The 16940-nt window shown below is 68.8% G+C and overlaps 2 protein-coding genes across 2 annotated transcripts in view; both read right to left on the bottom strand.

Moving 5' to 3' along the window:
- Window positions 1-342: 342 nt before the first annotated feature.
- Window positions 343-8571, bottom strand: MSANTD1 (Myb/SANT DNA binding domain containing 1). Its single transcript, XM_028159691.2, has 4 exons — window positions 8556-8571; window positions 5556-5820; window positions 2395-2670; window positions 343-604 (listed from the first exon to the last, which is right to left on the bottom strand). The coding sequence occupies exons 1-4, from the start codon at window positions 8569-8571 to the stop codon at window positions 343-345; spliced, it is 819 nt and encodes a 272-aa protein (XP_028015492.2).
- Window positions 8572-12182: 3611 nt separating this feature from the next.
- HTT (huntingtin) overlaps window positions 12183-16940 on the bottom strand; it is a 95909-nt gene continuing 91151 nt past the window's right edge. The window contains exons 61-67 of the mRNA XM_054708427.1: window positions 16416-16606; window positions 16164-16278; window positions 15857-16070; window positions 15501-15606; window positions 13851-14013; window positions 13512-13672; window positions 12183-12797 (exon numbers count right to left, since the gene is read on the bottom strand). Coding sequence (XP_054564402.1) covers window positions 12584-12797; window positions 13512-13672; window positions 13851-14013; window positions 15501-15606; window positions 15857-16070; window positions 16164-16278; window positions 16416-16606 — 1164 coding nt within the window. The 3' untranslated portion in view covers window positions 12183-12583. The remainder of the gene's footprint in view (window positions 12798-13511; window positions 13673-13850; window positions 14014-15500; window positions 15607-15856; window positions 16071-16163; window positions 16279-16415; window positions 16607-16940) is intronic.

Below are 16940 nucleotides of genomic sequence, written 5' to 3' on the forward strand. Positions count from 1 at the left end.
TTAGGGCAGGTGGGGGGCCCCCTCAGTATCCACGGGCGTTCAGGGCAGGCGGGGAGCGGTGAGGAGAGCCGCTGTCCTGGGGGAGGCTTCCCTGCAAGCAGACCTGCCCGCCCTGCTTGCATTGCGGACTCTGGACCAGCCCAGCCTGGGGCTGCCTCCGCCCGGGATGGGACGGCGGGCTGTGCTCCCTCGGGGAGGAGACACGTGTAGCATCCACGTTCCAGGTGTCGTCGGGGGAACCACAGTGGAGCGTGACGCCAGCACGTTCTCGCCGGGGGACCCTGGCCTGTGCCCAGGGGCGCCGAGTGCTGAGCGGGGCCTCGGGTCCGCCTGCGGGCCGGCCTAGCCGCTGGACTTGGCGATGATCTTCTCCAGCAGGCTCATCATGCGCTCCTGCAGCTGCAGGCCCTGCACCTGGAGCAGGTGCTGCTGGTCCAGCACGCGGCGCACCTCGCGGCACGTGTCCTCGACGGCGCGGCTCGTGTCCTCCACGGCGCGGCTCAGCCGCCGCTGCTCCTCCAGCATCGCCTCCAGCAGCCGCAGCTTCCGCTTGCGGAACGGGCCGCCCGGCGCCTTGCGCTTCTTCGCGGGCCGCTCCTCTGACCTGTGGGCGGCACAGCGTGGCGGTGAGCCATGGCCACGGAGCCGGCACGGGCCCCGACCCTCCCGGGGACCTACCGGGCCAGGGGAAACCGAGGCCCCAGGGAGCTCGGCCACACGCTCAGCGCTCAGCGTCCAGGACAGTGAAAGGGCCACGGGGCCACTGGCACGGCCGTCCACAGGGACCCAGCAGCTCGGTCACAGGACACCCAAGTCCCCTGAGCCTGGGAGGGTGGGGAACACCCTGCCAGAGGACACCCCCAAATGCACTGAGCTGGGGGCTGGGGACACAGGCCCCGGGGGGCTCAGGGTGGAGAGGCCACCCGGGGAGAGAGGAGGAAGGCTGGGTGGGAGGGGTGCTGGGCGGTGTGGCTCCCCCACAAAGCCAGAGACCACCAGTCCTGCTGGCTGTGGGCAGATGGGAAACTGAGGCCGCGGGAGAGAGGGCCTGGGTCCTGGGCCCCTTCAATCCCAGCCACCTGGACCTGGGGTGGGAGGCAGGGGCTGGCGCCTGGGGAGGGCACGGAGGAATCCCTGGTGGGCAGGGGTGAAGGCAGCACAGGCGGGGGCTCTCTGCTGAGGGGTGGGGGCACCCCTGGTGGAACCGACCTCCACTTGTGGGCAGGGAGCTGCCCAATCCCACCGGACCCTCAGGCCCTCCCTCTCCCCTTCCCCCAGCCCCCCCCCAACCTCCGGAGTAGAACAGCGACCAGCCAGCCTCAGGGCGGAGAGCAGAGCTCTGGGCCCCGCCCAGCCCGGGAGCAGCCCCTGGGGCAGCCGGCGTCTGGGGACAGGGCTCGGTCCACAGGAACCACTGGCCGGACTCAGGCTGCCCTGCTGACGAGGCCTGGCTGTCGGCGAAGGCACTTTGGTCCGGGGTCTTTGCTGAGAAATCCCGCCAGCAAGGGGCACCAGACGAATGGAACGGGCGCTCTACCACCGGGGGTGTCAGCATTGAAGGGCCCCCGAGATGCCCCCTCACCCCCCCCCCCCGCCCCCGAATGGCCGACTTGAACACTGGGGCTCGGGAGAGCCAGGGCCATGGCTCAGATCCAGACTTCCTGTTCTCGTTTCCAACTGGCCAACTCCTCTTCACCCTTGGAAACCCACCCCACATGTCCCCTCCTCTGGCTCTCCCGCCCCACACCACCGGCTGAGGCTCCTGCGTGGCAGTCGGTGACATCCTAGTGGCCGAGTCACGTGGCAGGAAGCACGTGACAGACAGCAGAGGGGAGGGGCGTACCCACAGCAGCCAGGATACGAGGACCCTGGAGGCTCAGCCCACACCTCTCCTGATAGGAAGGGGGCCCCAGGGCGGGGCCCGCTTGAGGGCCAGGGGGCCCAGAAGCAGAGGCCGAGGGGCAGGCAGGGCGGGCGCACAGATGGGGGCCCTTGGCGCTCCTCCATGTGCCAGGCCCTGCGGAGTGTGCCCTCTCCTCTGACTCGCAGCCGCCCTCAGAGAAGCCACGGACCGACCCGTTTACAGAGGGAGACGGAGGCCCAGAGAGGTCAAGACCTTCCCACACAGCTCAACAGAGACGCAGCCGGAGACACACCCGTCTGTGCCAGGACCGCCGCGCAGGGCCCACGCGCCTCCCTGCGGAGCCTCCCTCCGAGGCCGCCCTGTCCCCGGAGGCGCTCATGGCCGCCTCCCCTCTATAGCCCGCCGGCAAGGGAACACTTCCTGTTCCCTTTCTCAATGGGCCAACTCCTCTTCACCCTTGAAAACCCACCCACGTGTGCCCTGGCCGCTCACAGCCCGCTGCGGGGGCAGGAGAAGGGGACGCACACTACCTGAGCTTAAGGGACAGTAAGCTGGAGGAGCTGGAGGAGCCGTCGTCCTGGAGGCGGCCTTCGTAGGAGCACCGGGTATACGGTAAGTACAGAGGGGTGGACTTAGCCGACGGCGACAGGGACTCCTCGGTCTGGGACGTGGAGGGCCCCGGCTGCTGGCCGTCCGGCAGCTTGCCATCACAGGACTCGGGGGCCTTGGCCAGAATCCTATCAATGGCTAGGTAATAGGGCCAGTCGGGCGGGACGGACTCGCTATCTGTCATGCATTTTAATTTCCTGCAACGAGACACACAAGAGCCAAGTGTGAGAAACCGCCTGCTCCCGCCCGGCCCGCCCGGCCCCTGGCGGAGGCAGCGCGGCTCCGGGACCGGGGCCACGTGGCTCGGGCGGCAGCCACTCTTGGGGCGACAGGCCTCCCCAGAAAAGTCGGCCTCAGGGCCAAGGTGACTGGGCTTAGAAAGAAGTTGGACTCGGGACCTACGCCGCCTCGGACGCTAAAAGCCGCAGCGTGAACGGGGTCGGGGCCACGCCATCGTCCCTCTCCTCGCTGTGCTGCGGGGTCTGAGCTCCCTGCGTGAGCGAGCACTGCCCGCGAGTCAGCACGGTCCACACCGCCACGCAGTAAACCTGGGGCACACCACAGGAACGGGACATCGTGGCACCCCAACATCCAATGAGCAACAGAACGAACGTGTGTTTCTGAAGAGGCCGCTTCGGGGATCAAGACCCACAGGAGCTAAGGGCACAGGCCTCGGCGTCCAGCTGGCCTGAGTCTGTGTCTCGAGCTACCACTTTGCTGTGTGACCTTGGGCAGGTGCATTAACCTCTCTGAGCCTCCATGTTCACATCAGTAAAATGGGGATGATCAGCGCGAGCTCCTCACACGGCCGTAGGGAAGGTTAGTGGGACGATGCCCGGTGCCCGGCGAACAGCGGGCTGTCCAGACACCATGTTGGCAGAAGGTGCCAGAAGGCAGCCGGGCCGGGCCAGGCAGGCCCCTGCTCACACTGCCCCACATCCCTCGTCTCCACCCAGACCTCAGGCCAAGAGGCTACACAACCCAGCTCTGCCCACCAGGGGCCTGAGCCCCCACAGGCCCAGCGTCCTGCCCTCCCTGCAGACAGGCCCTGGCCTGGGCCATCCCCGGAGGTGAGGGCTGGGGAGGTGGGCCCACTGGCGAGCTGGCAGCCAAGGCCAGGCCGGAAAGAAGCCCCAGGCGGGTGGGCGGGGGACTCTGCCCCGGCAGACCCAGTGCTTCCTGCGGTCCATGGCTCCCTGGCCCCGCCTCGGCCTGCGCCCCGTCCCTGCCCAGGCTGCTCCGGCGCGGGAGACCTTGCAGCTGGAGTGCCCTGTGGCCGGGCTCCCGTCTCCCCCACGGGCTCCCCACCGGGGTGTGGCCACTGGTTGCTGGAAAGGGCCTGGCCATCTGAGCGAGTCGCCCCAGTCCACAGCGCAGACCACGAGGGGCCGCGGCTCAGGGAGGTGAGCAGAGGCTGCCTCAGCAGAACACGCCCCAGCCAAACGCCACGGACAGATCACGTGTGGCGGAGCGTGGCTGCTGTCTTCCCAGCCACGGGACCACCATCCACCCTGGAGGTCGGGCAGACACTGGGCACCCAGCCTCCACCCGGGCGCCCCTCCAGCCCCAGAGACCCCCTCAAGCCAGCCCACTCCTTGGAGGAAAAAGGAAAGGCTGCCCCCAGCACGGGAGGCCCCTGAACCCCAACAAACCACACTGCATGGAAGCCTCTCAGGCGACCTTAGCCTGAGCCTCAATATGCAAAGAGCGGCTGTGAGCAAATAAGGGCAGCCTCTGTGTGTGTGTGGGTGGGGGGGGGGGCGGTAGAGAACGAGTCAGCCACAGTGTCCCTGCTCAGGGCTGTGCAGCCTGGGCTGTCTCTCGCCTGCTCTGGCCTCAGTTTCTCCCTGGCGACGGGAGCCGAGAGGCACCGCACGGAGGGTGCGATATCCCAGCCCCCGCGCCCGCCCGCGCCAGGTGCCCGCTCTGCCGCACCCCCTCCCTGCGGCCGCCTGGCCCGCGCCCTCCGCCTCCAGGAGCGAACCGAATCCCTCCCCTGGGACCGAGGCTTTCGGGGTAAATAACGGATCACCCAGACCCGATGGGAGCCCGAGCGCGGCCCTTCAGCCACTTCACTAAGCGACTCCCCGCCTCCTGACCCCGCGCTCGCTTATGCCCGGGGCCTGCCTGGGGTCAGAAAGGGCCTTTGGACGGGGCCAGACCCTGGTCCCGCTCCTCCCCGGGCCACAGAGCGCTAAGTTAATGCAGCTGGAGACAGCCTTTCGGGGGCAAGGGCCTGAGGAGCCTGCGCACACCTCCAACCTCCCGGCCTACAGGGGTGGACCCCCCAGTGTGGCTCACGGTGCCGGGGGCCACCCTGCAGGGCCCGTCTGCACCAGCCTGGCCTCCCCGCTGCTCCCTGCCCGGGGCTGCCACCAGGACCAGGAGGCAGCAGGGCCGGGGCCAGCGGGCCCACCCAGGGCAGCCCCTCACGTCCTGGGCACTGCCAGGCTCGGGGGCAGCCAGGCCCGCCCTGCACAGGCGCCCACAGGACCCCAGGCCCTTGGTGCTGCCCCCATGGCTCCCAGCTCCTGCTTGGCCTTCACGTCAGCAAGACCCGGGCCCGTCTGCGACCTTCCACCAGCCGGTGACCTTCACCCTGACCATGACCCTCTCCACACTGCCCCTCTGCACACAGGCCTGGGCGGCATGAACCCCAAGGTGCTGGGCCCGTGGGCCACGCTTGGCTTCCTCCCTGGACAATGCCTCTGCCCCCCCGGAGCCTGTCTGTGCCCCTGACCCGCAGTTCCCCCAAGACCAGGGGCCCCTCCTGGGCTCAGGGCTCCCCAACCCTGAGGTCACAGTGGCCGCAGTGGATGCTACAAACGACTGAGCGTCAGGACCAGGCGGGACTCACAGGCCCGGAGCTGAGCCTCTTTCTTCCTCAGTTTCCCTGTCTGGCAGCACCCCAACACCTGCTGTGGCGCCAGCCTGCGCTGGGGTCTGCAGGCTCCTGGCTGGGGTGGGTGCGGGCCAGGGGCAGCTGCCCGCGGGCCGTGGGGCAGGGCGGGTGGGGTGCCCGCGGGCCGTGGTGGCGGTGCCCTTGGCGCGCAGTGGGGGCAGCGGTGGGCGCAGAGCCTACCTGTACTGGAAGGTCATGTTGGTGATCTTGATCTTGATCTCCTCGCCCAGCCGGCGCTCGCCCGTCATGGCCAGCAGCTTGCAGGCCATCTTCTCGTACACCTTGGCGTTGCGCTTGGTCTGCTTCAGCTCCTCGAAGAACTCCTCCCAGACGAGCATGAGGCCGCGCATCTCGGCGTCGGTCCAGTTCCGGGCCCGCCGGTGCTTCTCCGCCTGCGGGGACACCAGGTAGCCGGGCACCTCGGCCGCGGCCATGCCGGAGGCGCCTGCGGGTGAGCGAGCGGCTCGGGGAGGCCGGGGCCGGCGCCGTGGACGGAGCCCCACTCTGGGAAGGCAGCTCCACGCTCAAAATGGGGCCTACATCTGACAGGCAGGAATTTAGTTAAAAGCTTTTAAACGGGAAACGTCATTTTGATGTCACGTTTCCATAGCAACAGAGCAACTGCATCAGCTACAACAACAGAAACCTTTTAACTGAAAGCGCAGGAATCAGGGCCGCTGTGACGGGCCATCAATATTGCAGCGGGCGGGCCAGGCCCAACACCGGCGGCCCGGGGTCCCGGCCCTGCCTCCGCCCCAGCCTGGCCGCCAGGCCTCCATGGCCAAGGCCACATGGGCCCAGGCGCCCACGCTGGGCCACCTGGCTCCTGAGAGGTGGAACCCGGGCCGCAGCCCCCACCTCAGCCTGGCCCCGGCCCACGCAGGCCCACGCAGGCCGCAGCCCAGAGAGCCCAGGATGGGGGTGGGACAAGACACGGAGACGGGGCAGGCGGAGAGGGAGACGGAGACTGAGGGGAGGAGGGAGGGGTGGGGGCAGAGTCGGGCATGAAGGGGGAGGGGACTCAGGAGCAGACACCCTCAGGGACATGCCAGGGCTCCTCTCCCAAGGTCCATGCACAGCGGCCCGGGCAACACGCTCACGCCTTACAGCGGAGAATGCACACGTGAACCCCAGGCCGCGCAGGAGCGGCTCCGGCCCTGAGCACACCCAGCCCCGCCCCTCCGCGGCCCATCTCCCTCCCGGCAGGGGGGCTGCTGGCCGGCCTGGGTGACGGGTGGGCTGAGGCACCAGGACCGTTCTTGAGGCCGGAGAGGAGCTGGGAGCCGGTGTGGGTGTCCCCGCTGCCCTGGGCAGCCCCACCATGGCCCCGGCCACGCTGCACTAGCACAGCCCAGCCCTTCCTCCCGGCGGGCAGGCGGCACTCCTGCATCCTCAGACCCACAGGAAAGGGCCGGCAAAGGCCCGCTGAGAAAGTGAGTGAACGAATGATGGGACCAACCTTAAGTCATCCCCGGCCCCAGTAACCTAGACGTTGCCTTTGCTCTTACTAGCAAACTCCTATTCATCCTTCAAAACCCTGCTCTGACATCACCTCCTCTCTGAAGTGTTCCTACTCCACTGTGGTCCTTCTGCCCTTTCCCCTCCAGGGACTGGAGCCACCTGAGCCAGCTGTTTTGTTTCCTCCCTCCAGCTGTGTGGCCCAGGTTAGACCCCGCAGAGACAAGGCTGAGGAGCACTGAGCACCCGCGTGCCGGGCACCGTCCTACACGCTGTACCGTGTGTTTTGCTTGGACCCTCCCCGCACGCTTGTGAGGGAGGCCGGCACTGTTAACACCCGCTTTACAGATGAAAAGCGTGAGGCCCAAAAGGTGCGGTCACCTGTGGGCAAGGGGCCGGGCCAGGCTTTGGCACCGGGCAGGCTAGCCCGGGGCTGGGTGTGGCCCCCGCGGGCCGGCAGGCTCCTCTGCACCCACGAAGCAGCCAATGCAGACGGCTGTGGCGGCCCAGGGCTCCGGTCACCGCCTCTCCTGGGCGGCCTCAATGCGGACCTCGAAGGTGGCTGCTGGCTGGGTCTGTGGCTGGGGACCCTCACCCTCCTTCGGGCCTGTCAGGACGTGACAGAGGCTAGCCTGTCTCCAGGGCCAGGGGACACAGACCCTGACCTCCAGCGCCGGCTGGGTTGGGAGGGCACCGTGAGACAGTGAGGCTGTATCGCGGGAAGGGGCTTAAGAGCGGGGCTCAGGGACTCAGGTGCCCGGGGACAGCCATGGGGCAGGGGAGCTGTGGGGACAGCAGGGAGAGGGCGCCGCCTAGAGGCGACGCCAGCGTTGAGAGAAGCCAGTGGTCCATGCCATGGCCATGGCTCCTGCTGGGCAGGCCCTGCTGGCCGCGAGGAGCCCCGTGCCGCCCTGGCCACCCGCCTGGCAGTGCAGGGCTCTGGCAGTGGCCTGAGCTCAGGGAGGTGCCCGGGACGGGGCAGCAGCTGGGGTGCCCGCCTCCCTTCAGTCACAGCTGGAAGGGCAGGGGGCAGGGTGGCAGGGGGGATCTCAGAGCAGCTCCTGGGTCAGGCCTGGCCCTGCCGTCAGCTCCCACTGGGAGCCCCGCCTTCTGGGCCTCAGGGGTCACTGGGGTCATGGGGACACCACCGCCTGGCCCTGCCGCACCCCCAGGAAGGCTCACGGCTGCCACCCTCCTCTGGGCCTTGGCACTGGGCACCGACTCAGGAGTGTTTGCAGTGAGTGAGGGACTAGAAAGCCCACTCCCTCCAGGAAGTCCCGCCCCTCGGGCGAAGGATGTGAGCTTCTCAGTGGCCCTGGGGTGGGCCTCAGCCCGCCGGAGCACCTTCCCCACCGGGCCGAGGCCCACGGCTGCCTCACCTCGCCCTCAGCACGTGGGCGCGGGCCAGGGAGAGACGGGCAGTGGGCTTCGGGAGGGCAGAGGCTGGGGCTGCCTGGCTGGGGCCGGCAGGTGGCTGTCAGGACGTGCTGCCACCCCAGGGTCCCTGGCTGGGGTTCCACCAGGACTGCTGCCGGTCCCAATGCCTCCGGGCAGCAGTTGGTCCACGGGCGTCACTCCCGGGCTCAGGGCCCGGGCACCGGGGAACTCCAGCGGGCGTGGGTCAAGGCTGGAGCCCGGCTGTTCCTCTGCAGGTGTCAGTGGGCACCAGCGAGCCCCCAAAGACGATGAGCTGGGCCTGTCCTCTGCGGGGGGACTCCATACCTGGGCACAGCTGCATGGCCTGCTGGGACCCTCAGGCTCTGCGGGAGGGGGAGGCAGAGGGCGGGGGCCAGGCGTCCAGCTGCACCTGCAGGAGAAGGGGGGTCAGGGGGGAGGGCCCGGGGAGGTGCGTGCGGGCGAGGCCCATCTCCCGGAGACTGACGCTGGGGGTCTGTGCGGCGCTCGGCAGCCGTGGCCGCCCCGGGAGCCCAGGGCAGGGGCCGTGCGGAGGCCAGGAGGCCGTGGGCGCCCGGGGGCCGCGCCTGGCTTCCGAGCCTCAGTGGCTCCACAAAGTGGCGAACTCTGTGCCCGGGCCGGCAGCACACCACCGCGGCTGCCCAGGGGTCGGGGTGGGCCAGGCCCTGAGGCTCCCTCCCTCCCACACCCAGGGGCTCCCGGATCTCAGGTCCGAGGCGGGGCTTCCAGCAGACAAGCTGCTCACCGGGCTCAGCGCTGCTCCCCACCTGGACCCTTTCTTCCCGGGAACTACGGCGGGCCAGGCGGGGTGGCCGGCCTGGCCGGGGAGGGCGGACTTAGGCAGCTCTGAAGGGTGAGGCCACGAGGCCCTGGAGCTCTCTCCCAGGGACACAGACGTGGAGGTGCAGTCACCCCATCAAGTGTTCAGAGCCCCTGGGGTGACCGGAGCCTGACGTGGCCACAGGCCTTCAGCTCACAGCCCGAGGCCCCTGCCAGCAGCTCACAGCCGGCTTTCTGTGCAGGTTGGCGAGCACACATGTGCACCAGGCATGCCGTGCGGACGGCCCAGGCGCCGAGCAGACTTCGGGGGCCACGGTGCTGGGGCCGCCGCAGCCCAGGGCACGGGTGCCGACAGCCAAGCAGGCGGAGGGGCCAGCCGGGCCGAAGGGCTGGAAAGCCAGGCCCTGCCACCCCTCCCGCGTCCCAGGCCAACATGGAAGCAGACTCAGTGCCGAAACCCATGGCCCGTGTAACTGCTTTACACCACTAAGCAGCGCCTGCGGTCTGTGGGCCACGTGGTCCCCACCGGACAGACGCTGTCCCTCCGCTCGACGGGCGTGCGGTGCAGCCTCCGCCCCTCAGCAGAGTCTAGGTTTCCAGAAGCAAAGGCCTCGCGCAGCTCGGTTTGACTTCCTTTAATTCAGGTGTGCAGGTCTGCAGCCGCTTCAAAAACAACATACCTCTCCCTCGCCTCCCCTTCAGAAGCAGATAGGTCCGGGGCAGGCTCCGGGACGCGCCCATCACTGCCCTGCTGACCCCCAGTGCTGGCTCGAACCCCCAATGGCCACTGTGCTGCAGCCCCACCGAGCTCGAGCCATACCCCTGTGATGGCCAGCGAGGCCCGGGGGTGGCCGGGGGCCGCAGCGGGGGCCGCAGTGGCTGCCCAGGGCAGGCTGCTCCCAGCAGCACTTGGGGTAAGGAGGTACCTTCCGCTCATTAGAAAGCGACAGGCTGGCGGGGAGCAAGGCCCAGACTGTGCCAGGCCACCTTCCCTCGTCACCGCCATCTGAGCAGGCCCCGCTGCCGAGGGTGCACAGGCCACGCGTGAGCCCAGGGCCGCCCGGACAACGCGGTGCTTCTGGTCCCGCTGAGCCGGCCCGGGCTCTCCGGGCCCTGCCACACCCCCACCCCCGTCAGAACATGGCCCGGCCGGCGGCCTCCGTCTTGGTTTGGGGCCCTCACCACCGAGGGCGGGACAAAGCCCCCGTGAGGACACGTGCGAGGAAGGAAGCAGACGTGCGAGAGGAAGCAGGTGCCACTCCCCCAGAATCCGGCGCTCCAAGCCAACCCCGCGCTGCTCCTGCTCCTGCGGCTCAGAGTGCGGCTCAGACCGAACAGCCGCGGCCGGGAGCGCAAAAGCAGCCGGGCAGCGAGGGCGCCTGCAGGGCCAGGGTGGGGCTGCGCTGCCTCCGTCCCGAGTTCCTGCTCCGGCCGGAGGGGCACCGCTGCCAGGAGAAGCAGCGGCAGCGTGAAGGCACTCGGCGGGGCGTGTGTGTGTGTGTGTGCGCGTGTGTGCGTGTGTGTGTGTGTGGGGGACACACGCTGCAGTGCGGCGCACACAGGCTCACGTCTCGTCCATGTTTCCTGATACTCCTCGCAGGAAACTGCCAACACACACCTGACGGTGACCTCTACCCCCGGTGTGACTGTGTGCGCAGACTTTTAAGAAGGTCGAGTCTCCCCCCTGGTGCACAGTCGACAAGGGGGCTCTCTCAGCGGGTTTAATGAGCGAGGACCGCCCGCCTCAGGCTGCGCCCAGGAGGCAGGTGGCTTCTAGGAGAGCTGGCGGGCTGCTCCGGAGGCCTTGCGCCTGAGCGCCTCGAGACACACAGGTGAGTACAGACGCGTGCGCACACGCTCACCCGGCGCAGCGAGGACGCGCACTGGGCCAGCGCTGCTCCCAGCCGAGAAGAGCGGCTGCCCAGATCGGCTGTGCCTGAGGCTGGCTCCACGCCCGGTGGCCCATGGTGAGGCCCTGCGGGGAACGGTCCCAACCCCTACAGGCACCCCGTTCTTTCCTACCAACCAAACACCCCAGCAGGCGTTTAGGGGAGAAGCTAGGATGAGATGGGAGCCCAGGTGAGCGAGGGAGGAGGGTGGCTCTCACCTTTCCTTAAAAATCGGCCGAGCCCCGAGGGGCCTGCTCAGGCGCCTGCCCACCCCGTCGTGCCCGCCCCAGCCAGGCTCCGCTGGGGCTGCCCGGAAAGCCCAGGCTGCTGTGAGGAGGGGCCCACAGCCCCGCTCCGTGCAAGCCACGGGCAAACCCTGGCCCCAGCTGCCCCCACCGCGGGCCTTTTCACGGTGGTGAGATGGCAGGCCTCACACAGGGAGGGCCACTAACCAAGGCGCCTCCTGTGCCCACATCTGAAAGCTTCAAAGTGACCTCCCCTTACGTGAAACACCTCGAACCCTGACTGCACCTGAGCTGATGAGCAAACGGCCAGCCCACCTCTGGGGACCGAGGAAGCAGAGTGCCTGGGGGAGGGGGTTTGGAAGGTCAGCAAGCAGAGCCCCCCACGCACTCGGGGCTCCTTGGGCATGGCCCCGGCTCGCCAGCCCATCTGCACGGATGTTCTGACCACGCTGGGCTGGAACAGTAAGCTGGTCCAGCGGCCTGGGCCTGGGCCGAGGCGGCCGTCTGAGGGGCCACAGACTGGCCAGTGACTGCCTGCCCCACCTCGCCCTGCCCCTCTAGGCAGAGCCCATCACCCAGGCACGGACCCGGCGCTCCTGGGCTGCCAGGAGGCCCGGCACAGGTGTGAGGAGGGGCTGGGGTCTCTCTCTAACACCTGCCAAGACACCAAGCTTCGCTTCCGACCAAGAGGGGCGTAAACGCTGCAGCTGGTATCCCAGTGGGCCCAGCCTCAGGAGACCCGGCTGGGGAGCGCAGGCCCGGCGGGGAGGGGGCAAGCTGAGCTCTCCGATGGGGAGGACGGGGGACCTGGACAGCGTCTGCACCTGACCCTCACCACACTCTAGCTGACGTGGCTGCATGAAAACGGGGGGCGGGGAGGCGGGGGTTGCCGTGAAGGCGCCACGTGCTGAGGGGCAGGTGCCAGCAGCAGCCGGACAGAGTGACGTGGGAGGGGACAGTCTGTCGCGCCCACGGGGCTGTGGCGAGCGGCGCAGACTTACACGGCATAGAAAGGTACCTTAAAATTAATCTCTTTACTGATAGAATTCAACTTTAAGTCCTGAGAAGAAAACAGAGAAAGGGAAGCGTGGCGCCGGCCCGCGTGCTCCGCCGCCCACCGCACACGCCGCCGGGAGCAGGACACAGCCCAGCCCCCGGGTCCCGGTGCTCCTGGCCGGACGTCAGACGTGAGAGCAGCGGCAGCCTGGCCGCCAGGACCGCGATGACGTCGGGGAGGAAGGTGCACACCGTGATCCGGCATTAATTAGCTCCACGGCAGGGCCAGCCACGCAGCCACGCCAGCTCTCCGCCAGGGCGCAGGCTCAGCCCCGCATCGGCCGCAGCACCCCCTGCGGCGGCCGCACTGCAGGGCGCCCGCTGGACACAGCCCCCGCCGAACCCGCCGCCGTGCCCCGGGTGCTCAGCACGTGGCGAGCTTGTGAACGTTCCGCAAACAAGCCAGCAGCCGCTGGTACGGGTTTCCTGGCGCCGCCACCACCTCGAACACGGACTGGAAGGCCCGGCGGTCCAGCTCCTCCTCCACCTGGTGTCGGTAGAAGTCCGCGGCCACCAGGCAGAAGAGGCTCACGTCCACGTGCTCCAGCTTGCCCATCCTGCTGACGACGTGGGGCAGGCTGCCGGCGAGTTAAGGAGCCAGGTGCAAGCGCGACGCCGACCGACGCGGGTCTAGGCTGCCCAGAGGGTCCCGGAGCCCACAGGCCAGGGCAGGACCGCGGACCGGGGCCACACCCGCAGCCGCCTCCCACCTCCGACAGCTCCCAGGCGGGTCGCCGCCTCTGCTGCCTCCGTCTGGCTGGGAAACAGCTCTGCCCAGCAGAGGGGGGCGGGCAGAGCTGGGAGGAAGCGGGGCCTGGCCGTGCAGCGGGGCACTCCCCTGGGAGCACTTACCTGGCCTGGCTCCCCATGCGGCTGGCGAGCGCCACTCCTGCTAGCCCTGCTCCCTCGGAGTGAGGAGCGCGGCCGCCCGCCCAGCCTCCCGCTCCCTGCAGAGGCGCTGGGAACGCCCCCTGGCAGCCAGCACTTGTGGGTGGGTCTGGAGCTCCACGGAGCCTCCCCAGGGGACACAGGCACAGCGACAGGATAATGAGAACCAGCACAGACCGGTGCAGGCGAGGGGCAGGGCCCGCCTCTCCTGCCCGTGGTCAGCATGCTTTCTGGGGCCTGTCCACGTCTCGCTCTCTAGGGGCTCAAGGTCAATGGCACCCTGACACCGGGGGCCTGGCAGAGGTTAGGCTGGGAAAGTCACACAGACAGCAACCCAGACCTGACAGGAGAGAGGGCGGTGGGAGGCAGGGCTGCCCGCCCGGCCCAGGACCCCAGGAGGATACATGGCCGAGACCCACGGGCTGGTGGACGCGCTGACGAAGAAGCAGGACAGGCTCCACACGGCCATGGCCACGGGCGTCCTCTGCGTGAAGTTGGAGAGGGACAGCATGACCCAGTCCCGGACCATGGACGACTGCCCCGTGCTGTGCAGGGTCTGGAAAACCTGAGGAGGGGAGGCCAGAGCGTCAGGGGGCGCGGGAGGGGCACCCCTTCAACAGGCAACCGTGCTGGCTTCAGGGCAGGAGTCAGGCCGCTCGTCCAGGTGGCAAGAGACGCCCAGGCTTCCAAGCCCGTCAGCCCGCTCAGGCTGGCGCCCCGCCCTCCCTGGCGCCACGCCTCACCTTGTACACCACGGTGGCCATGAACTGCGGGTAGGGCTGCTGGTTGGACAGGAACTCCCCAATGACTTTGTTCATGACGTCTTGCGGAGGGAAGAAGTCGTCTAAAAACTGAGGGAGGATCCGCGCCACAACGCGGGCCTCACAGGGAAACCCCTTCCTGATCCTGAAAGGAGGGGACTCGGTCAGCCCCGCCCCCCCGCCCCGCCGGGACCTTCAGAGACTTTCCAGGCTGGTCTCCCGGGGCACCTAGAATGTTAACTGAGGACCTCACGAGTGACCCGCAGACAAGCGCCCAGGCTTGGGGCTCCCCTCCCACGCAAGGCCACGATGCAGAAAGGGGTGTAAGGCCCGTGCGGTGCTGGGGGGGGGGGGGGGGCAGTGGCACTGCAGTAGAGACCTAATGCGTGATGAACGCACTGCCCCCTGTGGCCCTGCAGTCCGCGGGGACCTCCTCTCCTCTCCTCACCTGGACCCATCTGCACCCCTGCTGGTCCTCCCTGTGGGCCCTGAACCTGCCCCCGAGGGGTACCATTCTAGACGCGGGGAGAGCCGTCTGGTCACCCTCAGGCGCACACGGGCAGACGCTGTGTAAGCCGCGGGCCATGCCTCCTGCCAGGTGTGCCCACGCCCAGCCGCCCACAGACGCCAGCACCCACCGGCCGTCCCTCCCGCCCACCAGTGTCCCCAGGCTGAGCGCCCACACTGCACCTGCGGAAAGGTCTCCCTGCTGGCCCTGGGACGGCCGGGCTGACCCCGTGACGGGCAAGCTGACCCCGTGACGGCCGGGCTGACCCCGTGACGGGCAAGCTGACCCCGTGAAGGCCAGGCCGACCCCATGACGGGCAAGCTGACCCTCTGATGGCTGGGCTGACCCCGTGATGGCCGGGCTGACCTCGTGACGGGCAAACTGACCCCGTAATGGCCGGGCTGACCCAGTGATGGGCAAGCTGACCCTGTGACAGGCAACCTGACCCCGTGACGGCCGGGCTGACCCCGTGACAGGCAAGCTGACGATGTGAAGGCCAGGCTGACCCCATGACAGGCAAGCAGACCCTGTGACAGGCAAGCTGACCATGTGATGGCCAGGCTGACCCCGTGACAGGCAAGCTGACCCCGTGACAGGCAACCTGACCCTGTGACAGCCGGGCTGACCTCGTGACGGCCACGTGGACAGAACCAGCCTCCCTGAGGCCATACACATCATGCCCCCTGGGCGGAGGCCTGTCCCACAGACCAAGTCCGATGAGGCCCCGAGCCTGTTCCCCAGAGCTGGCAAGCGTGCGGGGAGGCAGCCAATCCTCTCAGAACCCGCTTGTTTGCCATTCAGGCCAATGCTGGGCCCCACACACCCTCCCTTCCTGTCAGGAGCCGTCCCGATGCGGCGGGGCGCTGCCCAGCCCTGGGCGCCACATGAGCCTGCTGGGACCTCGCCTCCCCCAAAAGGCAGCAGGTGCTGGAGGGTCCCGTCACTGCCCAGCCCTCCACACCCCTCCACGTGCCCGCTGACCCCGCTGCTGTGCCCGCCTTCAGGAGAGGTGCACTCGGGTGCAGGGGCCAAGCACTGCCCTCTCCGGAGCGAGCAAGGCCGGGCTGGTCAGGACGCGGCGGGAAGTAGCGGCCGAGAGGACGGAAGCGGGCTTCCCTGCTTACCTGTCGAAAAGAACAGACACGCGCTCCATGGCCACGATCACGGACTCGCTGTCGGGCGCGGCAGGGCCGGGCTCGGAGGTTCTGCCGGGACTGGCCTTCTCCTTCCCTGAAACGAGGGGCAGCACTGCTAGGCGCCGGGAGCTGGCCGGGCTCTGCAGAGGCGCCGGAGCCGCACGGCCGGTCAGCGAGCCCGAGACGACCTGCACCAGGAGGGAGCCCTGGGCTCCAGGGGTGTGACGCCCGCGCAGCAACACGACAGGGATCGCGGCTCTGGACTGCCCTCGAGAACCTCGGGGACTGTGATCCGCGTTCCGGGGAGCAGCGACAGGAGACAGGGGTGAGCGTGTCCCCCTCACCTGTGTACATGCAGGTGAGCATCAGGCCCAGGGCCGCCATGGCCCGGTGCGGGCTGTGCACGTTCACCCTGTCCACGCTGAGCTTGACCAGGGACTCGGCATCCAGCCGCGACAGCTGCTCGGACAGCAGGAGGCGCTCCAGGCCGCGCAGGACGCAGTGGTAAACGGTGGACGGCGTGGCCTCCTCGCTTCCTGACAGCATCACCCCACACATCTGAGCGAGAGGAGGCGTCCGAGTCAGGGCCCGGCCTCGGGCTCCCGTCCGTCCCGGCAGTGTTCCCCACGGGGACAGCGCCGGGCCGGTCACCTGTATGATGGATGCGGAGAAGTCCGGCCCCACGTCCAGAGGGTAGTTCTCGACCAGGTAGAAGGCGGTGGCACACATCACCAGCACGTGCTGCTGGCTGTGCAGGTTCACGCAGCTGCAACCAGGGGCAGCCGCTCAGTCATGCGGGCGCCCCGGCCACGGCCCAGGAGAGGGGCCCCGGGTGCCCGAGCTCTGCAGTGACAGGCTGGGGCCTGACATGCCCGTCCCAGCCGGCCCTCCAGCCCCACTCACTGGGCGCTGCCGCGGAGGTTGGAGAGGAGGTAGTCGCTGATGACAGGGATGAGCTGCTTCGCCGTGTCGTCCAGCAGGTCGCACTCAAGCACGTAGAGGGCGCCGTGCAGGGCCCCGATCCTGCTGGGCAGGTGGCTGCTCCTGAGCGTGCTCTCCAACAGCCGGCTGACTGGCTCCGCCACGGCCTTGTCCTGGAGCCGGGCAGAAGCAGGGGCTGGACCTCAAGGGCAGGAGGCCGCTAGGGCTCACCTGCAGGCCGACTGCCGAGCTGGGCGTGGGGGGGGGCGGGGCGTGCAGGCTGCCCTGGGCAGGCGTCCGGCCCGGGGTGTGGGGAGTGCTCCCAGCCGACTGCTAAGGGGCAGCCTGTGCCCGGCCTCTGTGTGGACAGTGTGGGGGTGCTGACTCCCACCTCTGGGGTCTGGAGTTCGGGATGGGCCAGGCAGGGGCCTCTCTGGTGGGCAGGGCTCCGCGTGTGTTTTCACACGCATTGCCCGGAAACAGCGCGTCCCGTGACTCCGGAAGGGG

This window comes from Eptesicus fuscus, chromosome 2, assembly GCF_027574615.1.
Source record: "Eptesicus fuscus isolate TK198812 chromosome 2, DD_ASM_mEF_20220401, whole genome shotgun sequence".
In the NCBI taxonomy this organism is placed as follows: Eukaryota; Metazoa; Chordata; class Mammalia; order Chiroptera; family Vespertilionidae; genus Eptesicus; species Eptesicus fuscus.

What these genes read in the sequence shown, in the direction of transcription:
- MSANTD1 (XM_028159691.2), bottom strand. An exon ending in AACATGACCTTCCAGTACAG is followed by an intron (nt 2,671 to 5,555) that starts GTAGGCTCTGCG and finishes GTCTCGTTGCAG; the next exon opens with GAAATTAAAATGCATGACAG. An exon ending in TTACTGTCCCTTAAGCTCAG is followed by an intron (nt 605 to 2,394) that starts GTAGTGTGCGTC and finishes TGCCGCCCACAG; the next exon opens with GTCAGAGGAGCGGCCCGCGA.